At 41.0% G+C, this 22,621-nt stretch overlaps 1 protein-coding gene across 1 annotated transcript in view; it reads right to left on the bottom strand.

Moving 5' to 3' along the window:
• The window catches only part of KLHL29 (kelch like family member 29), a 1,311,461-nt gene that overhangs the window by 724,804 nt on the left and 564,036 nt on the right, over positions 1-22,621 (bottom strand). Inside the window, exon 5 of the mRNA XM_073625329.1 lies at positions 8,842-9,159. Coding sequence (XP_073481430.1) covers positions 8,842-9,099 — 258 coding nt within the window. The 5' untranslated portion in view covers positions 9,100-9,159. The remainder of the gene's footprint in view (positions 1-8,841; positions 9,160-22,621) is intronic.

The raw sequence follows: 22,621 nt of genomic DNA on the forward strand, positions 1-22,621 counted from the left end.
ACCTTCCCGCACTATGCCCTGTGTATACTGCGCACGTGTGAGATCGGGAGGTGCATGCTGGGTAGTAGGGTTGTCCTGATACCGATACTAGTATCGGTATCGGCACCGATACCGAGCATTTGCCCAAGTACTTGTACCCGGGCAAATGCTCCCGATGCTTCCCCCGATACCTGGAAGTCAGCTGTGATCGGTGCATGGGGGAGTTACAAGATTCTCCCCCAGCGGCTTTCAGCGGCTTTAGTGACATACAGCGGTGATCGGTCACCGCTGACTGTCACTGCATCCTCCTCCGTGCCCCCTCCTTTCCTCTGTGCCTCTCCGCTGTCCCCCTCTGTTCCGCCGTTCCTCTCTCCTTCTCTGTCCCCCTCCGCTGTCCCCTCCGTTCTGCTGTGCCTCTCTGCTGTCCCCTCCGTTCTGCTGTGCCTCTCCGCTGTCCCCTCCGTTCTGCTGTGTCTCTCCGCTGTCCCCCTCCGTTACGCCGTTCCCCTCTCCTTCTCTGTCCCCCTCCGCTGTCCCCTCCGTTCTGCTGCCCCCCTCTCCTTCTCTGTCCCCTCCGTTCTGCTGTCCCTCTCTACTGTCCCCCTCCGTTCTCCCCCTCCATTCTGCTGTCCTCCTCCTCCTTCCTTTGTGAATGGACAGAGTCAGCTGACTCTGTCCATTCACATAACTGAAACATTGTAATCTCTTGCGATTACGATGTGTCAGTTTATGAATGGAGAAGAGCCGCTGTCTTATCTCCATTCATTCTCAGTGCAGCTGAGGCTGCAGAGAAAGGGACTGGGGAATCTCTATCCTCTGTCTCTTTCTCTGTCTCAAGGGGGAGATATCAGAGGTCTGTAAAGACCCCTGATATCTCACCAAAGCCCCCCAAAAGGGCTGATTAAAAAAAAAAAACAAAAAAAAAACCACATATTGCAATAAAGAATAAAAAAAAATATTATTGTAAAAAAGAAAAAAAAAGAAAGCACTGTTAAAAAGAAAACAAAAAAAACCCACTGTCACGTGACATTAAAAAAAAAGTATCAGTAATCTATATCGGCGAGTACGTGAAAAAAAGTATTGGTACTTGTACTCGGTCCTAAAAAAGTGGTATCGGGACAACCCTACTGGGTAGCCAGCAGCACTATATCCCAGAACAGACTCCTAGTGGGCTTCACATGCTCACAGTGAAGATGGAAGCGCTCTGCAAAGAAGAAAGCAAACGTGCCTACATAAAAAAATCCGGGAAAGGCAAATTTATTAACCACACGCATTAAAGTATTCAATGTAGTGTAGCAGAATGGGTTAGCAAAAAAAAATAAAAAATCTGGGTGGAACTCCACTTCAACTTACCCCCAGTCCACAAATCTTACCATTCAAACGTTTTTTTTTTTTTTTTTTTTTTTTTGTTCTTTAACCATTCACAGCCTGCTAAAAATGTCTTCATCATATGCTAACTGAAAAACAGATACAAACATTGCCGATGCTTCTAGTGTTCGGCAGGCTGTTCAGTTCAAAGCTGGTCCCATTATACAGTGCAATTTACCAATCAGCAGCAGCCGTACATAATATGTCCGTCACTCCTTATATCCTCGGGCATGACAGGCTCATCTGATTGACAGACGAGTTCTTTGGGGGTCCATGGTGACTGTTTTACCGCCAAAGCTTACTTGTTTATTTGGAATCACAGCGTGGCCCTGACAGGCATAAAGCAACCAGATGGAGTCAGGAGGTTGGAAGTAACGTTCATATCTCTCCGAGCCGAAGAAAGAACAGAGATGTGTCATCACTTTGGGTGAAGACTGAACCATCTGACCGAATGATTGACGCCTTGATTGCTGCAAAACGCGACAATTTAGACACAATTTCATCTTGTAAAAATGCGCAGTATGAACTATTCTGGGTGTTACTTACGTTACACTGACTCTTTTCTTGCACTGACTTTTTTTCTGCTTTTGCCTTCATGAGTATAGATATTGTAAGTATTAAAAATAAATTGCATAAATTTGTATCTGTATATTGTACCATTTGAGCGGACAGGAAACTTAAACTCCAGGCAGATATAAAAGTTAGACATTAACGCAGCTCTGTAATCGATAATACACCACTGCGATGAAAGCGGTTTAAGTATCTGCATTTTACAAGGGATTTATTTCTTGCAATCCCTGTACAACAGAGCTCAGACTGGGGGAAGGAGAAGCAGCACAACTAGTCAACTAAAATGTACTGGAGATTTAGTCGACTAAATATGACAAAAAAAAGGGGGAACAATCAGCGCAAACTCAAGAACTCAAAACATGCAAGCTGAACACTATAGGAAATCACCAAGTCTAAATAAATAATGCAAAAACAGAATTAGTGCAGCTCATAAATATCAGTCTATGTAAAAAAAAAGGGAGAGAAAATCCCTTGTGGCATGAAGAAGAGAATAATTCTTCTGTACACAATGATGTAAACCTCCACCTCAGACATGCGAATCTGCTTACCGGATAGGGTGGACCTCTTGTTATAGGAGGTCAAACTTGCGTATAATCAAGAAATCCACAACCACTACAGATATCCAAACATGGCCCCGCAGATGAACTCTCCAATGTGTTGGCAAGGGGGATGTCAGCCGGTATCAGTGGAAAAGGCATGCAGCAATCCAGATGAGGGAAGGGAAAGCAAAGTTCTAAGTGCACTCCGTTTGAGTAAAGGATATATCCAATAAATGCTTTATTGATGAAAAATATAAACAAGCGCTGGAAGCGTATTCATTTAAAACTGCGGCTCAAACCACACACATAACAAACAGCTTGTTCACACTGAACAGCTGAGATGGCGGCGGGTGACGTGTGAAAAAAAAAATACTAAATACGACTATAACTAAAACAATTGCAGAAGAAAATGGGACTAAAACTAAAATGCCATTTTAGTCAAAAGACTAATGCCGCGTACACACGATCCGAATTCCGGCCAGCAAAAGACCGTTGAGAGCTTTTCATCGGACTTTTGCTGGCCGAATTCCAGCCAGCAACAGATTGAGAGCATGCTCTCAATTTTTCCGTCGGAAAAAGCTTCTATCTGAAAATGCGATCGTCTGTGGCAATTCCAACGTGCAAAATTCCTACTCATGCTCGGAAACAATTCGACGTATGCTCGGAAGCATTGAACTTCATTTTCCCGGCTCGTCGTAGTGTTGTACGTCACCGCGTTCTTGGCGGTCGTAAGTTCAGCAAACTTTTGCGTGACCGTGTGTATGCAAGGCAAACTTGAGCAAATCCCTTTGGAAAAGCCATCATATCTTTTTCCGACGAGAATTCCGATCATGTGCACGCGGCTTTAGAACTAAGACTAAAACTAAATCGAAATTTGCTATCAAAATTAACACTGTTTATAACTGTCAGGGCTGGGCTCAGCCCTTCCTTCTCTGAGCTGGCCGCTCAGCTGTCAGCGAATCGCGAGCTCCTATCTCTCCACAGGTACTCAGCTGTTGATGATATCCTGCTCGTCAGTCCTGCCTACTTAAAGGGGTTGTAAAGGTAAATGTTTTTTCACCTTAATGCATTCTATGCATTAAGGTGAAAAAACTTCCAACAATACCGCCTCCCCCAGCCCCCCCCCCCCGTTTTACTTACCTGACCCCTCGAAAGTCCCGCGCTCGCTCCCGACATCCTCTTCGTCGCTCAGCCTGACCGCTGATTGGCTACAGTGGATGGATTGAAAGCAGTGCAGCCATTGGCTCACGCTGCTGTCAATCACATCCAATGAAGCGGCGTGCCGAGGGGCGGGGCTGAGTGATACATTGAGCGGCTATAGCCACCGGCTGTATCATGGGAGCGCGCCCGCAAGAACTAACCACCATGCGAGGGAGCTCGCATTAAGGTGGTGAGTCCTTGCGGGGAGGAGCTGAAACAGCCGCCGAGGGACCCCAGAAGACCAGGTTCGGGGCCACTCTGTGCAAAACGAGCTGCACAGTGAAGGTAAGTATAACATGTTTGTTATTTAAAAAAAAAATACCTTTACAACCCCTTTAAGCCGTCCAGCCCAGAGGATCTCTGCCTTCGTCTTGGTCAACATCACAGAGACGCTCTCCTGCATTCCTGTTAAAAGACTTGCTTGGCTGACATCCCTTCTGGCTCCAGATCCTGCTTGCTGTTTTACTACACTCATTTCCCTGACGTTTGGCTTGTCTGGCTATCTGTTCCGTTTCCTGAACTCTGGCTGTTTTGACCACGTTTGTTCTATTTACTTTTATTATTAAACAAGTGTGATTTAACCGTACTTCTGTCTCGGTCTGATTTCATGGTTTCTGACAATAACTCACGTTTATGGGGCACATTCATGTTGTAATTTCCACACGTTGTGTGTTATTTAGTAATTGGTTTGTTGATGCTATCCCAAGTATATATTGTGACATCACATATAATTTCCAGCGCGCAGGATATTACATATCATTGTCAGCACGTACGATATGTTTTTGCTCACATTGTTTATAGTGATTGATATGTAATAGCTACTGTATATTTTGTATGGTTTAAAGAGTGAAAGGACCTGCACAGCACTACACAACTATTATAAATAATCTGCAACAAAGGACTTCAATGAGAAGAGGAGCTAGTGGTAGTGGCACAGAATACCACAACACAACCAATGTCCGAGACGTGAAAATGGCTGGAAACAAACATAAAAGAAGTAAAAGCAGCTATCGGCTGACCTTGCTGTCATTATTGTCACATAATGTCACCTATTAGCTTCCATGGCTACAGTATGATTTGCTCATACTGTGTAGAAGGGGTAAAAACACTTCATGAGCTAAAGCGTAGGCTGTTCTGCATTAACCACTTACTTGTATTACATAAAAAAAAGCATTAAGAATCTTTAGAACATGTTGCAAAAGAGTATTTGAAAGGTACAATTACAGAAGGATTATTTTCCCCCATACATGGAAGGCTTTCTGTGTTCAAAACAAATTATCTGTCTCTGTTTCGAGATTCAGTTCCCCCCTCTGGGTTTTCCACGCTGTTCAGGAGCATGGTACTGGGCTGGGTTTAGCAATCTTTTCAGCCAAGCTTGTGCTATCACAAATGCCAGTTGGCATAGCTCCCAACTGTCCCTGATTTGGAGCAATGACCCTCTGACCCTCATTCCTCCTCATTTGTCCCTCATTTTGGTCTGATCTATATAGATGTATATGAAATGCACTTTTTATCTTTTAAAAAAGTGTTTTCCATAGGTAAACCCACCCCGTAATTTATTACCAGTCTGGTGGGTGGTGGCTCTTTACTGTCTTGAGGAGCTTCACCTGTGTACAGTGGAACCTCGGTTTGCGAGTAATGCGGTTAACGAGCGTTTCACAAACCGAGCACTGTATTTCTAAAATTCCTAACTCGGTTTGCGAGTGTTGTCTCGCAAAACGAGCAGGATTCAGGCCAAAAGCGGTGTGCGGTACCGCTTTTGGACTGAGGTGGGGGGAGCCGTGCAGAGCCAAAAGTCGCGGATCTGCGCCGTTCGGAAGTGCACGGAAAGGCCCGAGGACAATTCGACTGACCTCGGCAAACCTCGGAAAGGCTTGTGAACGGAGTCTTTCCGAGGTTTGCCGAGGTCCGCCGAAGTGTCCCTCGGGCCTTTTCGGCTGTTTCCGAGGCTCTCCGGCGCCCCCCGCCTCTGGCCGCATGGGATATTGTATCCCATTGAAGTCAATGCGCAACAAATTATTTTCGTTTCCATTGATTTCAATGGGAAAACTCGCTTTGATATGCGGGTACATTGGATTACGAGCATAGTCCTGGAACGGATTATGCTCATAATCCGAGGTTCCACTGTATCTAAATCTGTAGGGTGAGGAGCACCTTGCACAGAAAATAGTACACCTTGATGATTTGGTTCAAATCCTTATTGATGTTCATAGAATAATACAACCAATGCATTTCAGGGGTTCGGGGCTCCCCTTCTTTAGAGCTAACACAGAAATTAAACAATATACAACATCCAACGCACTACTGGATCCGTTGGATGGAAAAATTCTCCAAAAAACAGGAGAAAGAGAAAGAGAAAAGGAGAGGCTCTGACGTAAATTAAACTGGTAAAACAGCTAAATGCAAGGGCATTAAGTTCATTTTTCACACCAGACAGAATCCCAATGAATAAACCAGATCCTATCATAACAAGATCATTTTGCAACTTGCATATTTGCATATAAACCTGTATAAAGCTTTAGGTCTCCACTCAGGTTTCTGCAGCCATGCCCGATGGGCTCCGCAGTGGGTGCAGGCTGGGTAAAGAGTCCATCCTGACTCTATGTAGTCTATAGGCAAAAAAGGTATCATGATCGCCCCACACTGTGCAAGCCCGTTCATCACAAGTAGTAGCAACCTCAGCCCAGTTCTGTCTAGGCCTGATATATTTCATCCCACCCATGTGGCTTAATCATGACTAAACACTGTGGGTGGGGTGAAACACGTTGGGGGTGTTGCATATTTGAATATTACATTTGCCTCCATTGGCTTTTGCTAAATTACATTTTGATTCCCCCTTTCATGCTTCTCTTGACGTCAGCAGTTTCATAACTTGACAGGAAAGCCACCTGCAGGTGAAATTTTGGATTGTAAAATGATGTGGTGGAGCAATATTAAATTCCAAGGCACAGTAAACAACATGAATAAAGCAAAAGAACAACGGGAAATGAAAATCGCTTATTAGTTCTATGCGGGAGGAGGAGTGATATTTAAATTAAATTACATTTCTTATAACTTATATCTGTTACCAGATTTGACATGGTATCAGCCTCTTGCAGGTCCTGTATAGCAAAGCTCAAAGCAGTACAAAGAGCCAATCAGCTGGGATGTAGTGCTCATATGCTAACAAGGAGCATGCTGAGAAAAGTAGAGAGCAGAGTAGCACAAAGAAGCTCATCAGTCTGCCGTTCCTCCCCTTACTGTCCAGTCACAGGCTAAAAATCAATATATTAGCATCTGGAGTAATGTTATAGAGTAATAAAAGCTGTTCATGGCCATTGTTAATACATAGGTTTTCAGACTCCATATGATCTTCTCTATGAAGTGAAAAAATGTAAAGCCTAATTAAAGTCCCACACCTCCTTATCTTTTTATAGCCTACATATGATATGATTTCAGATTTAATTTTTGCTTGAAAATGCCTTAGACTACACTCCCCCCTCCAATGCGCTAAGCTGGCAGAGCTGAGTAACAGTCACACCCCTCTGCATAAGTGTCCTCATACAGAGGAAGAGAGGGGGGGTGTCATACTTGGTCTTTTACTAACTGCCGATTTGGGATTTCACCGAATCTACCTGTACATATCTAGACATCCTGCACAACAGGAAAGCAGAGATAAGAAGATGAAAATTAAGGTCGTTAGTACAATGTCTATGACTGCACATCTATTTCTGTGACTTCAGTTTGGCTTTACATAAGAGGAACCAAAACCACTAAATCTCAATGGCTTGGCAATGGCAACATTTTAAATTAAAATTAGTTTTACATAGTTTCAATCACTTTTACAACAACATGATATTGCTTCATATGAGACAAACATGCTTAAAATGTAATATAGTATCGATGCTAAGTAAATCTTGGATTTTAATTTCCCAGCCTTTCAAATTAAATGTTTCTGCTTTAATCATTTCAGGTTATACTCAGCATTTCCTATCAAGCAAGTACAACATGATTGCTTTTTCACAATCAAAACCAACTCTAAAGAAATAAATGTAGCGGTACGTTCCTAACACTCATTATAACTGAAAAAGCAGCTATGAAACATCTTCCAAATTACAGAACAAGTCCAGTTAAATTTTACTAACTACTACAGGATATACCCTGAGCTGGATAAATGAGAACCTCCACAGACAACTCTAAGGAAACACTAAGTTTCTTAATGACTGCCACTTAAATGATCTCTTACCAAAATGTGCCAAAATGTCACCATAATATTACACAGATTTTTACCTTAATTATTTAAGTTTAATTTTTTTTTTTTGTCTAAAACAACATTTGGCAGTCCAAAAGATAATATAAAGCTGGCCATAGATGGATCGAGATTTGGCTGGTTCAGTAGGAACCGGACACATTTTGATCCGTCTATGGGCAGGCTGGTTGTACTGAAGTCAATCCATCGTTTGACTTCAGTACAACCAGCCTGTCAGGTTTTTTCATCTGATCACTGACAGTGGATATAGCCATGATCATTGTATTCTGCCAATGAGGAAGACCTCCCGCGATATCCACCGGCAGAACAAAGTGGTGCACTAACTGCGTTGATGGGGAAATCGAGCAATTTTCTTTCCTTCAATCTGTGGTTGAAGTACAGAAAATTGCATAATGTTTGGCCTGCCTAACTCTGTACACCAAACTGGACCTTTAAACGTTTGTTGAAGTGCAATTTAACTCAGTATATGGCTTTTTCCATGGTGTAAAGATAAAGGTAGCATTTAGCCGTCAACTATTTACAAAGCTTGATTTTCCAAAGACAAGACAATCCAACTTCAGAATCAGAGTAACATTAGAGGATAAGCCCTCTGAAAGCTTTAAATTCAGTTTAAGATAAATGCTGGCAAACTGGGTGCCTTTACCTCTTGGGGACTGTAGAGTCATCTTTCCACCTCTTCCAATCCCAGCTCCATCCACCCTCCCTGTTCTTTACAAGATAATTCCACTACAGAGCTGATAACCCCTTTTCAAGAACTCGGGGTCCACATGATATGTAAAAAGGTAGTAAATGATTCAGTCTACCAGGATCCATATATAAGTCATAGCGTTTTAGGCAGAATCACTCTTAAATAGGAAAAAGTGACAGGGTCTCCTAAATTCAAACTCCCAACCCAATTCTACCCTTCTCATGCAGTAAGTTGAAAGAAACTCTTACTTTGGATGCAGAAGCAGAAGCTGGATTGCTAGCATTGCTCGTCACCGCATCGCTGCCAACCGTGGTAGCAGCAGTAGATGTTGGCGTAGGAAGACGAGATGGTACAATGGGCAGAGGCAGTAGTCCAGGCCTGTTGTTGCCATTTCCATTGACCGTACCGTTGACGTTACTCGTGTTCATGTGGTTGCCGTTTGAACTCCACTCCCATCTCTCCCAGCCACCGCAAAAGTCCCTTTCGAAACGGCTGTGCCGCGACATCCTCACCACCAGCTCGTGGGCAGCTGCCTCCCTCTTCAGTCCTTTTTCTACAAAGAGCACCTGAAATGTTAAAAGGAGGATTATATAAACCCGAACAGTTTAAATGAGAAGGCTTATTTATAGGTGAGTTCTATATGATAATTGATATGAAATCGCAGTATGCCCACTGAGTATAATGAGGGGGAAAAACTCTTATTTCCTTTACTATATAGCTGTGTAATTATTATAAAATGAAAGTTCGCTCTTTGAAAAGCGAAAAAAGAAAAAGTTCAGAAAGCAACTTGCGGCAATTCCTGCTGTTTTCATTTAGAAAATAATAAATCCTGAACCAATTACTCTTTGGTTGTCTTTTATAGCAGAATTGTAAACCACTAGATTAACCGCGTCGCTGGTATCGAGAGACAAAAGAGTCCGTGATAGAACCCCGGTTACATTTAGTAAATACAATTACGGTATGGATTGGCTTCCACGGTATAACGAAGGGGCATTCAGCACTATAATATGGTAATGGCTCTATTTTGTTATCACCGCAATGTGGTCATTAACGGTCTGCATACTACCGTATATATTTAATCATTCTCACAGCCACTGTGACGTTCATTTAAAATTAACTGTGAGACGAGACATCTGGTTTATTTTAGCTCATTTGTAAAAGGAACAGCAAGGCAGACATCGTAACTACTGTTTATTAAAACACAATTATCACTTAAAGGGTCAGTCTGCTAAAAAGGCAGATTTTGGTCATAGCTAAGGCCTGGGGAGATTAGTCACCTGTTGGCCTATTAAATGCCTTGATGTCTGGCTGCTCCGATTCCACTCACTGGACTTACTCCCAGTAACACGGGGTGATCCCACTCTTCTAGCTGTATTCCCCAAAAATTAAAGGAAAAATATAATCAAAGACAGTGGAAACACCTGTTATGTAGAGTGTATCTAAAGCTCAAACGGTGATAGGGAATAAGAGCCCCTCAGGTTTTTATTGCTGTCTGTGTCCCCATGGTATCCATCTATTCACATCTATCTCCTTGTCTATCCATCCCTAAAATAATTGTAACAACTTCTCTCTTTTTATTTTGTACTTTTTTAATTCTTTGAAAATAAAAGTTCTCAGACAGAGTTATAAAAATCCATTTATTTCTAGAATAAAATAGCATTCTTAGTATCTATCTATCTATCTATCTATCTATCTATCTATCTATCTATCTATCTATCTATCTATCTATCTATCTATCTATCTATCTATCCCGGGCTTCTTTTCTCCGAAAATAGGTACTGGAACTCAACCACGACCCCCCAAACTGCCCCCCGCCCCCACACACCCTCCAAACAGCATAAAATAGTGGGTGTGGTCAAATTTCATTAATAGTGACAGAGTCTGATCTCAAACCCCCCCAGCCCTCCACTGCCCCCATCTTCTCCCAGACTGCTTAAAAGCTCCACCATCTTACACATGTCTTACTTTTGTTTCTGTATTAAACTGAAGCACCCAGTTGGCTCTAGTACCTCCCCAAACACTGTAGTTGGCTCCGCCTCTCTCACAAGCTGTCACTTTTAAACACAGAAGCCGGACTTCTGTGTTCACAAATGATAGTGGCGAGCAGGGAGCAGAGGGACTGAGCCAGAGGTGCTGGACATGAATTCCACCAAGTTCCAGCTGCAAAAAAATCCCTGTATCTGGCTATCTATTTTATCCTTAAAAGTTCTCTGGGAAATTTATAAACATCTATAAAGGCCAGTAATTTTTAGAATTAAATAGCATTCTTAGTTCCTGTTTGTATTTCTCTTTATCTATCTATCTATCTATCTATCTATCTATCTATCTATCTATCTATCTATCTATCTATCTATCTATCTATCTATCTATCTATCTATCTATCTATCTATCTATCTATCTATCTATCTATCTATCTATCTTTCCTTCCTATCTATCTATCTATCTACAATCAAACTATCTATCTATCATTGGTGAGAGCACAGGAAATGGACAGGAAAGTTTTAGGAGTCAGACACTCTGATCTCCCCTCCTCCTCCCTCCACTGTCCGAGCCGGGGAGTGCTGGATGTGACTGCGAGTGAGCCGTCCCTAGAGACCTCTCTCTGGAGCCATTGCTTCTCCTCCCGGCTAAACAGGAAGTGGGTCCTGAGACCCCTGGCCAATCAGGTCTCCTGACACGCTTCCTGATTGGTCGGGAGGAGAATCAGGAACACAATAGCGAATATAAATTCTCTATTGTTTGTCACACAACTGGGTGGGATCAGGGTGTGGTGCTCTGCGCCTTGAGCCCATCCTTTTTTGAAGCCAATTGGAGCCTCAATATCTAATCATGTGCTTAAAAAAAAAAAAAAAAATTGGAATCCATGCAATCCAGCACCCTGCATGTAGATTGGGGACCGAGCGCATGGATTAGGGGGGGCGGCACTGCTGCACCCCTTATGGACGGGCCGCCACTGCTATCTATCTATCTATCTATCTATCTATCTATCTATCTATCTATCTATCTATCTATCTATCTATCTATCTATCTATCTATATCAGCAATAATAGCTATCATTCATGTCTGCCTGCGTATCTCTCTATCTACATCTTGTCTATCCATCCATAAAATATTCATAACATTTTTTTGCTTTATTCTTGAAAAATAAAAGTTTTCAGACAAAGTTGTAAACAAGAATAAAATCTTTCCATTTCTAGAATAAAATTTCATTTGTAGTATGTTTAAATAGTACAGATGTCTCCACCCCATGCTTCCCATATGTACAAGGGAGACTGCTGAGAATTTGGACATGATCTATACCCGTTATCTTGTGTACAAGCCCTGAGGTGGACTGTCTTAGCGCAGTCGTTGCCTCTGCTCATGGCATAAATTGCCAAACGGAATCCGAGCCCAATGAGAGCGGCAGAACCACACAACAAATTGGAAACTTAATTTAGCTCTAACGTCCCCATCCTAGTTACAAGGATCATAAAAAAAAATTCGACTTTAAGTGCCTGCAGACCCTGAACTATTTCTGTGAAAAACACTGCACATTTATAAAGGATTTCTATGACTCCTATTCTTATGAAGTTGTATAATGACATTGAATTTATTTTTTTCTTTTTCAAGGATGCAAAACACTCTTAATAGCAAATGAATTGTCAGTGGAAACAAATGCGAATCGCCGACTGAAACCCCCTGAAATTAATAAAGCACACTCTGCAATAATACATCCTATTGTCACTTTTCATAGGAATGTGAGTTCTTTATAGAGACATTTGCTGTGATGTAAATGAAAACAAAAGCAGTTGCTCTCAAATCCTGCCATTGTTCCTTCTCCATCTTTCACACTCTCTGCCTGGATAATATTTGCTTTGCTTTTCTTAGTGATCCTCCACTATTTTCATGAATCTTCGCGCTGTTTTGTCCTCGCCCGCTTCTTCTTCTTCTTCTTATTATTATTATACAGGATTTATATAGCGCCAACAGTTTGCGCAGTGCTTTACAACATGAGGGCAGACAGTACACTTACAATACAAATCAATACAGGAGGGATCAGAGGGCCCTGCTCGTTAGAGCTTACAATCTAGAAGGGAGGGTCATGTGGAAACAAAAGGTAATAACTGTGGTGGATGAGCTGATGGAAAAAATGAAAATACAGTTGTTAGGTGTGGGTAGGATAGGCTTCACTGAAGAGAAGGGTTTTCAGGGATCGTCTGAAAGTTAATAGAGTAGGAAATAAGCGGACAGATTGGGGTAGGGCATTCCATAGGATTGGAGAGGCTTTGGAAAAGTCCTGGAGGCGAGCGTGGGAGGAGGTGACGAGGGAGCTAGAGAGCAGGAGGTCTTGAGAGGAAGGAAGAAAACGAGTAAGTTGGTATTTAGAGACTAAGCTAGTGATGTAGCAGGGGCTGAAATTGTGGCTGGCTTTGTGCGTAGTTGTTAGAATTTTGACTTTAATTCTTTGGCCGAGCAGAAGCCAGTGGAGGGATTGACAGAGAGGAGTGGCAGACACAGAGCGATTGGTAAGGTGGATGAGTCTGGCAGCGGCATTCATGATGGATTGAAGAGGTGATAGACTATGTAGAGGTAAGCCAATGAGAAGGGCGTTGCAGTAGTCGAGGCGAGAGATGACCAGCGAGTGAATTAAGAGCTTTGTTGTGTCATTGGTTAGAAAGGGGCGTATTTTGGAGATGTTGCGGAGGTTGAGGCGGCAGGATTTGGACAGTGATTGGATGTGTTGCTTGAAGGAGAGTTCAGAGTCTAGGACTACACCTAGAACCTTGGCATGTGGGGATGGGCTTATAGTTGTGCCATCGATTTTGACAGAGAGATCAGGGGAAGGGGCATATGGGGGAGGAAAAATGATAAGTTCAGTTTTGGATAGATTGAGTTTGAGGAAGTGGTGTGACATCCAGACTGATATATCTGATAGTAAATTACTGATACGTGAGGAGACAGTGGGAGTGAGCTGAGGGGTAGAGAAATAGATTTGGGTTTCGTCAGCGTAGAGGTGGTATTGGAAGCCATGGGAGGCTATCAGTTGACCCAGGGAGGTGGTGTAGATTGAAAATAGGAGAGGTCCAAGAACAGAACCCTGGGGGACCCCAACAGAGAAAGGAAGAGGAGAGGAGGAAGTAGAGTTGTAAGAAACACCAAAGGTGCGGTTGGATAAGTAGGAAGAGAACCAGCGAAGTGTACAGTCACGGAGACCAAAGGCGTGCAGTTTTTTGAGGAGGAGGGGGTTTGTCAACTGTATCAAAGGCAGCAGAGAGGTCCAGGAGTAGGAGTACAGAATAGTTTCAATTGGTTTTGGCTGTTAGTAGATCGTTTGTTAGTTTTAGGAGAGCAGTTTCTGTGGAGTGTTGAGGACGAAATCCAGACTGAAGGGGATCAATAAGGTTATTATCAGCGAGGTGGACGCTCAGTCGGTTGTAGACCAGAAATTCGAGGAGTTTGGATAAGAAGGGGAGCAAGGAGATGGGGCGTAGGTTGTTAAGATTGGATGGGTCCACTGAGGGCTTTTTAAGTATTGGTCTGACAAATGCATGTTTTAGAGAGTTGGGGAAGATGAAGAGAGATTGAAGATGTGGGTTAGAGAGTGTAGCATAGGGCCAGAGGGTGATTGGATCCAGAGAGCAGGTGGTAAGGTGGACATTAGCAAGTAGTTTAGCAACTTCGTCTGTAGTGGTGGGGTTGAAAGAGGGAAGTAATTCTCACATATATTACAAGTGATTAATACACACAAAATAGGAACAGTGATAATGTGTGGGGATTCGAACCAGGTCCTCCTCCCATTTCTAGATAAATCACCTTTTACACCATCCAAAATAACCTCTAGATTACCTTTTTCTCAACTGCTTTCCAAATACAATCTGGTAGATTCGTGGAGAGAAAGTAACCCAATGAAAAAGAAATTCACTTATTTCTCGCACCCTCATCACCAGAATAGATCATATTTTTCTAACAATAGGAATGATACCAGAAATTATTGCATCAGATATAATTCCGATTCCGTGGTCTGACCATAATGCAGTATACACTACTATAGCCTCAGCCATACCAAAAGCGCATGACCCAACGTGGTACTTACCGGACATAATGCTCAAACACCCACTACATCAGATGGCCATTGAACAAGCTTTAAAGGAATACATATCAATTAATAATACAACAGACATCTCCCCAATAACACTGTGGGAAGCTCATAAGCCTGTCTTGCGTGGTACAATACAAAGACAAATGGCACTATTTAAACGGGAACGCAAAAATCTAGCAAAAAAACTAGAACTCAATTTTAATGCAGCCTACATATCATTTCAAGATAATCCATCTCAGAGTACAAAATCTCATCTGGAAAAATCTGGATTGGAATACGATCTATTTCTCACTGAGTCAGTTGATAAATCCCTCAAACGCTCCAAACACAATTTCTACATGAATACAAACAAACCAGGTACATATTTGGCTCGGGCATTAAATTCAACTAACAAATCTTTCAAACCAATACGTTTGAAATTATCAAAAAATGTTTACACTTGTAATCCAGTTAAAATAGTCCATAAATTTCACTCACATCTCGCAACTTTATACAAGACAAACAATGAATTTAATCCTACAGAGGCTGAATCCTTCTTCTCAAAAATAACCTTACCTGAGTTATCTCAGAATCAAAAAAGCAGTTTGGATGAGCCTATAACTATAGATGAAGTTGCTAACGCCATAAAAGACCTAAAACTTAACAAAAGACCAGGCCCAGACGGCTACTCGGCTTTATACTATAAAACATTCTCAGAAATACTCTCTCCCATTCTCACTGAAACTTTTAACAAACTTCTAGATGGACATTCTTTTCAGCAAGAAACACTAATGGCAATTGTTTGTATGATCCCAAAACCCCTTTCTGATGATACTTCCTGTGTGAATTATCGGCCTATCTCTCTGTTAAACCTCGATATTAAATTATTAGCAAAAATAATAGCAAAACGCCTCAATAGCATTATAGGAAAATTAATACATAGAGATCAAGTAGACTTCATGCCAAATAGACAGGCAGGCGATAATATACGCAGGGCAGTGTTATTGGCACATATTGCTAAAAAACTGAAAATCCCTTTATGTTTTCTATCTCTCGATATTAAGAGGGCATTTGACACAGTATCCTGGCAATATATGCAATATTCATTACAAAAATGGGGTTTTGGACCCCACTTTTTAACATGGATCAAAGCATTATATAATAAACCCAAAGCCTATATAAAATATGCTGGATACAAATCTGAAGCCTTTAATATCGAAAGAGGTACCCGACAGGGTTGCCCATTATCTCCCTTATTATTTGCCCTTATACTCGAACCCATGGCCCAATACATCAGAACAAACCAAACTATAACTGGCATTGAAGTAGGAGGTATTACACACAAATTATGTATATTTGCAGACGATATATTACTTTTTCTATCATCACCACAGGTCTCTGGTCCTAACTTAATACCAGCTCTTGATGGATTTGCAGCCCTATCCGGCCTTATGATTAATCCTAAGAAATGCCTAGTGCTTAATATTTCACTCACAAACATGGAATTGATCCCGGCTAGGGCTGCACTCCCATTCACATGGGCAGAAAAATCAATCCCATATCTTGGAATTCATTTAACAGCATCTCATTCTGACTTATTCTCAACCAATTATCCTCCTGTATTAAGACAGATCACAAATCTAATAAAACAATGGTCGCAACTTCCTTTATCCTGGATAGGGAAGATTAATGCAATCAAAATGACTATTCTACCCAAATTGCTTTATCTATTCAGAGTCCTCCCTATTCCAATTCCTTCCTATTTTTTGAGAATAGTACAAAAAAGAGCAACTTCGTTTATATGGGGCTCTTCTAAACCACGTATACCTATACACACACTACATCTTCCCAAAAATAAAGAAGGCCTGGGATACCCTAATTTTACTAACTACTACAGAGCAGCACATTTGGCCAGTCTGTCCAAATACCATGCAAAACAGGAAATCCCATTATGGGTATTTATAGAGGCTTCAGAAAATGACCCTCTATTAATATCAAATTTATTATGGCTTGATCCTAAAGACCGCTTTAAAATTCATAATCCCATAACTAAACACTTCTTATCTCTCTGGGATAAACTAAAAACCAAATATCAGTTACAATCTCCACACAATCCTCTCCTTTCTTTTATCAGTAATCCAGGCATGGATCTACCCAAATTCTTTTAAAGCTTGGACAACATCAGGCATTCAGACACTAAATGACTTCATAGCATCTAAATCATTCCTTTCATTCCCATCGCTTAGAGAAAAATATGATCTACCAAACTCTGAGATATTTAGATATCTCCAAATCAAAAATTTCTATACACAATTCCTAAAGGGGGATAAAACCATTATCCCAATTATCCATTTTTGAATCAATCTGTACAAAAGATCCATTTGCTAAAGGTACAATTTCATCACTTTATAATCAATTATATGGAGTAGCAAATCTTAATAGACCCTCTTACGTTCAGAGGTGGGAGGAGGACCTGGGACGAACTTTAGAAGACACGGACTGGTCTAAAATATGGCTCACATCTAAGTCATCTTCACCCAACATTTTAGCACTGGAGACAAATTATAAAGTCCTAACTCGCTGGTACCTTGTACCCGCTAGAGTGGCAAAATATTCACCTAATACCTCAGCTCTTTGTTTTCGAGGATGCCCAGAAATAGGTACATATTTACACATATGGTGGACGTACCCAGTAATCCAAACCTTCTGGAAGGAAGTCTTCGTGATTGCATCTAAAATATTTAAAAAAATAATACAACCAGATCCATATTTAACTTTACTTAATCTAAAACTGGAATGGTTAACACTCTCTCAATTCAAACTTATGATCCAACTAATAACAGCTGCAAAACAAACAGTGGCCAAGGCATGGAAATCTCCTACATTGGTACTAGCAGAAACAATTCACAGAATGAATAATACAATGTCCCATGCTAAGATGGTAGCCATCGATCAAAATCAAATTCCAAAATTTGAAAAACTTTGGCATCCTTGGATAAAACAACAGTTCCTGTCAAACTTCAATGACTCTGTCCTGTTGCCATGGTAACAGATTAAATGACTTACAGAGACACCCATTCTAAGGCTTCAAAGAGAACTAAAAAGAATAATAAACTGACGAGCGGGACAACCTTGTGGACCATACCTCTACCTTTCAACCCTTTTTCTTCTTTCTCTTTCCTTTTCTCCACCTTACGATTAAAGCTCATTATCAGAATTTATTTGACCTATATACACTCTACTTGTAAACAATATGTATAGTAGGTATAAATCATTTAAATACCTACAAAAGTAACTAAGGAAATGATATATATCTTTAATTTAGGTTTACGTGAACCCAATGTTTAATATTTGAAATTTCATGATATTTACCTATATAAACCCTACTGTAAAACAATGAGCTTACTTTATAGATCCTTGTAAACTTACTTTATGTATCTTTATAACAGGCAGAAAGGAGGCTGGAATTGTATTTTTAGAGGGCAGATTTATATTGGTTGAAATCTCTCCGAGACTTAGTCTTACGCCACAGGCGCTCAAGAGCACGACTACTTTTTTTCAGACTTCTAGTATCATCTGTTTGCCAAGGTTGAAGGGGTCGGGGCTTGATTCTGTGTGTAGTGAGGGGCGGCAGTGAGTCCAGTGAGGCTAGAAGTGAAGCGTTGTAGACAGAAGTGGCTAGGTTGGTGCAGGATAGAGGTGAGATTTTGTCGTAGAGGTTGTTGATAGCAGAGTAGAGAAGAGAAGGGTTGAGATGACGTAGGTCTCTGCTGGTAACTTTAAGGCGGTTGGAGGGAGAGGAGGTGAAGGAAAGGGAGAGAGTGAAACTAATAAGGTGGTTCTTATGTGTTTATCATCGGTTGTGTGTCTATTAGGGATGAGCCCATAGTTTGAGTCGAATGTAAGTTTGACTCGAACATCGGAGGTTCGTTTGTTCTAAAATGAACCGAACATATGGGTCGTTCGCGCAAAAAATTCGAGTGCCGCGGAACATCACATAATGCACTGCAAGATCGCAGTGCATTGCTGTATGATGATTGGCCAAAGCATGTACCGGACCTGCATGCTTTGGCCAATAACAGCGCACTCTGCTGAGAGAGCCATAATTGGCCAAAGGCAGAGTGCCTTTGGCCAATCATGGCTCAGGGGGACTAAGCCTCACACTATATAAGGCTGCTTACATAGCTTACATAGCGGCCGTGTGTACAATGCTGTATCCTGGCCTAGGCCGACAGGCAGCACTTTGCAGGGGGGCAGCACAGAAAGAGTCCCTGCCGGCTTGCACTACACTGTTAGTGTAGCACAAGTCTTATGGGGAGGACTGGGCTGAGAGGCAAATTAGGCTAGCGCCCCCATAAAGCGGCCACACTGCTTCCAGTATAGCCAAACAGGAAGTGAGAGGAAATCTATGCAAATTAAGGGAATCCATTGCCCCCCCCCCCACTCCCCCCAGGCCCTCAGAACTAGCGTCCCCACCCGAAAATTTCAGGACAAGGCTTAAACAGCAAGGAGTGTGGCCTTGACAAGAAGGGGTGGGTCATATTTAAATTAAGGAGTGCACAAGTTTAGTCAGGCCTAGGGCAGCACAAAACCTAAATAGCACAAAACCTAAATACACTACTGCGTGTGTAGTGTTGTTGGCGTGGACAGAGAGATAGCTTGAGTTAGATTAAGCAGGCAGGTTATTCAGTTAGTGGCAGTGTATTTGATATACTGTATTTATTGGCATATAACACTCACTTTTTCACCCTAAAAATTGGGTGCAAATAGCACGTGCGTGGAGGGGGGCGGGACGAGTGATGTCAGATTACATACAGTGAGAATCTCCTGTTTACTTGGTAGCCTCTGTAAAAGGAAGTCCTGTGTCCTGGGTCGCCCCCCTCCCTGTCCCCTCTAGGCTGCAGATGGGCATCGATCAGGCTGCATTGATGGCAATGGCGAGGCTGCTGCATTGATGGCAATGGTGAGGCTGCTGCATTGATGGCAATGGTGAGGCTGCTGCATTGATGTGGACTGATGAGGTTGCATTGATGGCACTTGTGAGGCTGCAGATGGGCATTAATCAGGCTGTATTGATGGCAATAGTGAGACTGCAGATGGGCACTGACCCCTATTTTGCTTCAAAGTTCCTTATTTAAAATTAATTTTTTTTTTTTCCTGAAACTTCCCTCTTAAAATTAATGTGCGTGTTATACGCCTGTGCGTGTTATACGCCGATAAATACGGTATATATATATATATATATATATATATATATATATATATATATATATATATATATATATATATATACAGTCATTCTAGTATATCTATCTATCTATCTATCTATCTATCTATCTATCTATCTATCTATCTATCTATCTATCTATCTATTTTTTATATTTATATATATATATATTTATATATATATATATATATATATATATATATATATATATATATATATATATATATATATATATAGATAGATAGATAGATAGATAGATAGATAGATAGATAGATAGATAGATAGATAGATAGATAGATAGATAGATAGATAGAGATAGATAGATAGATATAGATAGATAGATAGATAGATATAGATAGATAGATAGATAGATAGATAGATAGATAGATAGATAGATAGATAGATAGATAGATAGATAGATATACTCTGCATTTAGCATAGACTATATATTCACTGTTTACTTGATATTCCGTCAGTGCAGGCAGTGTATTATTATATATAGTCTCGTAAATAAAGTATCTCACAAAAGTGAGTACATCCCTCATTAAGATAAAAAAACATTCTGCCTTTATAGCTCCTTTAAGAGCATAAATTCAAGTTGTGGACTGGCATCTGGGTAGGATCCTGTCCACACCTAGCTCACCCATCATTTATTTTATTTATATATATATATATATATATATATATATATATATATATATGACCCTTTGACAAGGGTCAAATATTAATGGTTAGACAACTGGGTCAGCTCAACTCCAAAACTGCAGATGTTGTGGGATGTACCTAGTCTGCACTGACTCAACAGGTCAGGGCTGTTTTGGTGGCAAAAGGGGGGCTTACTCAATATTAGGTGGGTGGTTAATGTTATGGCTGATTGGTGCATATGCAAATAGAAGGTGGCACAGTGAGGGTGGCTTAGCAAGTTTCCCAGTCCAAAACTTGTCCTGGGGCTCATACAGCTATAGCTATGGCACTGTTTATAAATTATATGAATCCTGTATTTCACATTGTAGCACACCAGAAATCTTTCAGAATCAAACAACAAAAAGTAGAATTCATCTTATAAGTAATGATAGTGATTGAGGATTTTGTATTACGCACATAAAAAACAAAAACCTTGGAAAAAAATGACAAATATTCACATTCACAACTTGTAAACGGCCCCTTGTGTGAAGGACGATGACATAATAGCATGCTGTAAGACCATCAACATTCCCTCTAATTAACACTCCTGAATTTCAGCCGCACAGTGCCGTCTCTGTATTTCATCTAAACGAAAATAACTCTTGAAAAAAGACGGTCACATTCTGTATTTCTTTATATGTTCACATTTTAGGTACGCATTATTTATAGCCGACAAAGAAATAAAATTAACCAAGCTGAAATGTAATTCTAGATGTAATAAGAGAAAGTGCACACGACAGAAGGAAAGAAGGAGGTAGGAGATAAGGTCTTCTCTTTATATTATGCCATATGCTACACTTTTTTTTCTTTTTTTAATCTAAAAAAAATAGTAGGAGTATAAATATTGCATGTAAACATGCCAGAGCTCTGTTATGGTGTTGGGGGAATTACCATTTCTGCCAATCTACCTTTCATCCGAGCATCAAACCATGTATAGTTTACGTACACAATTAATTACATGGAAATTTAAGAACTTTGTTTTATTATTTGAGGCAAAATGTTGTATTATCTTTGTTTTTAAACATATGTCACTAATATTTACTTTTTATAGTACTGATATATCAGTATAAGTGTGCCAATATACTTGTTTTAGGCCCGAGAGATGGTTGCTGGTAGTTTTTGCCACAAGGCACTATCATTATGTTAAGACCTGCCAAGACCTTCACATTTTTCATTGACCCCCTAAACATTTATTACGTGGAAATGGTGTATTATTTTATTTTTAAATAATAGTCAAACAAATAATAGATACTATTAAAAATAATATTCTTGTGAATACTGTGGACACTTCCTCACGGTATCATCAGATGTCATTATGGCTGATACAATGCTGAAATTGCACTAAATGCATCACAAATCAGTTCATTGGCACCATACCTATGCTTATGGGTGTACTCACTGGCTCTCCAACAATGTTTAAGGTGGGGACACTTACTGGCTTTCAAACAGAGTTGAGGTGGTATACTCACTGGCTGGCTCTCCAACAGAATTAAGTTGGGTGTACTCAGTGGCTCTCCAACAGATTTTGAGGTATGTGTACTCGCTGGTTCTCCAGCAGAGTTGATGTTGTTGCACACAGGCTTTCCAACAGAGTTGAGTTAGGCGCACTCACTGGGTGGCTCTCCAACAGAGTTAATGTGGTTGCACTCATTGGCTCTCCAACAGAATTAGGGTGGGCGTACTCACTAGCTCTACAACAGAATTGATGTGGTTGCACTCATTGTCTCTCCAAAAGAATTGATGGGGTTGCACTCACTGGCTCAACAGAATTGATGCGGTTGCACTCACTGGCTCTTCAGCAGAGTTGCAGTGGTAGCACTCATTGGTTCTCCAACAAGATTGATGTAGTTGCACTCACTGGCTCTCCAACAGAATTGATGTGGTTGCACTCACTGGCTCTCCAACAGAGTTGCTGTGGTAGCACTCATTGGCTTTCCAACAGAATTGATGTGGTTGCACTCACTGGCTCTCCAACAGAATTGATATGGTGGCACTCACTGGCTCTCCAAAAGAGTTGATGTGGGTATACTCACTGGCTCTCCAAAAGAGTTGATGTGGG

Source organism: Aquarana catesbeiana, linkage group LG04 (genome assembly GCF_042186555.1).
Source record: "Aquarana catesbeiana isolate 2022-GZ linkage group LG04, ASM4218655v1, whole genome shotgun sequence".
Classification (NCBI taxonomy): Eukaryota; Metazoa; Chordata; class Amphibia; order Anura; family Ranidae; genus Aquarana; species Aquarana catesbeiana.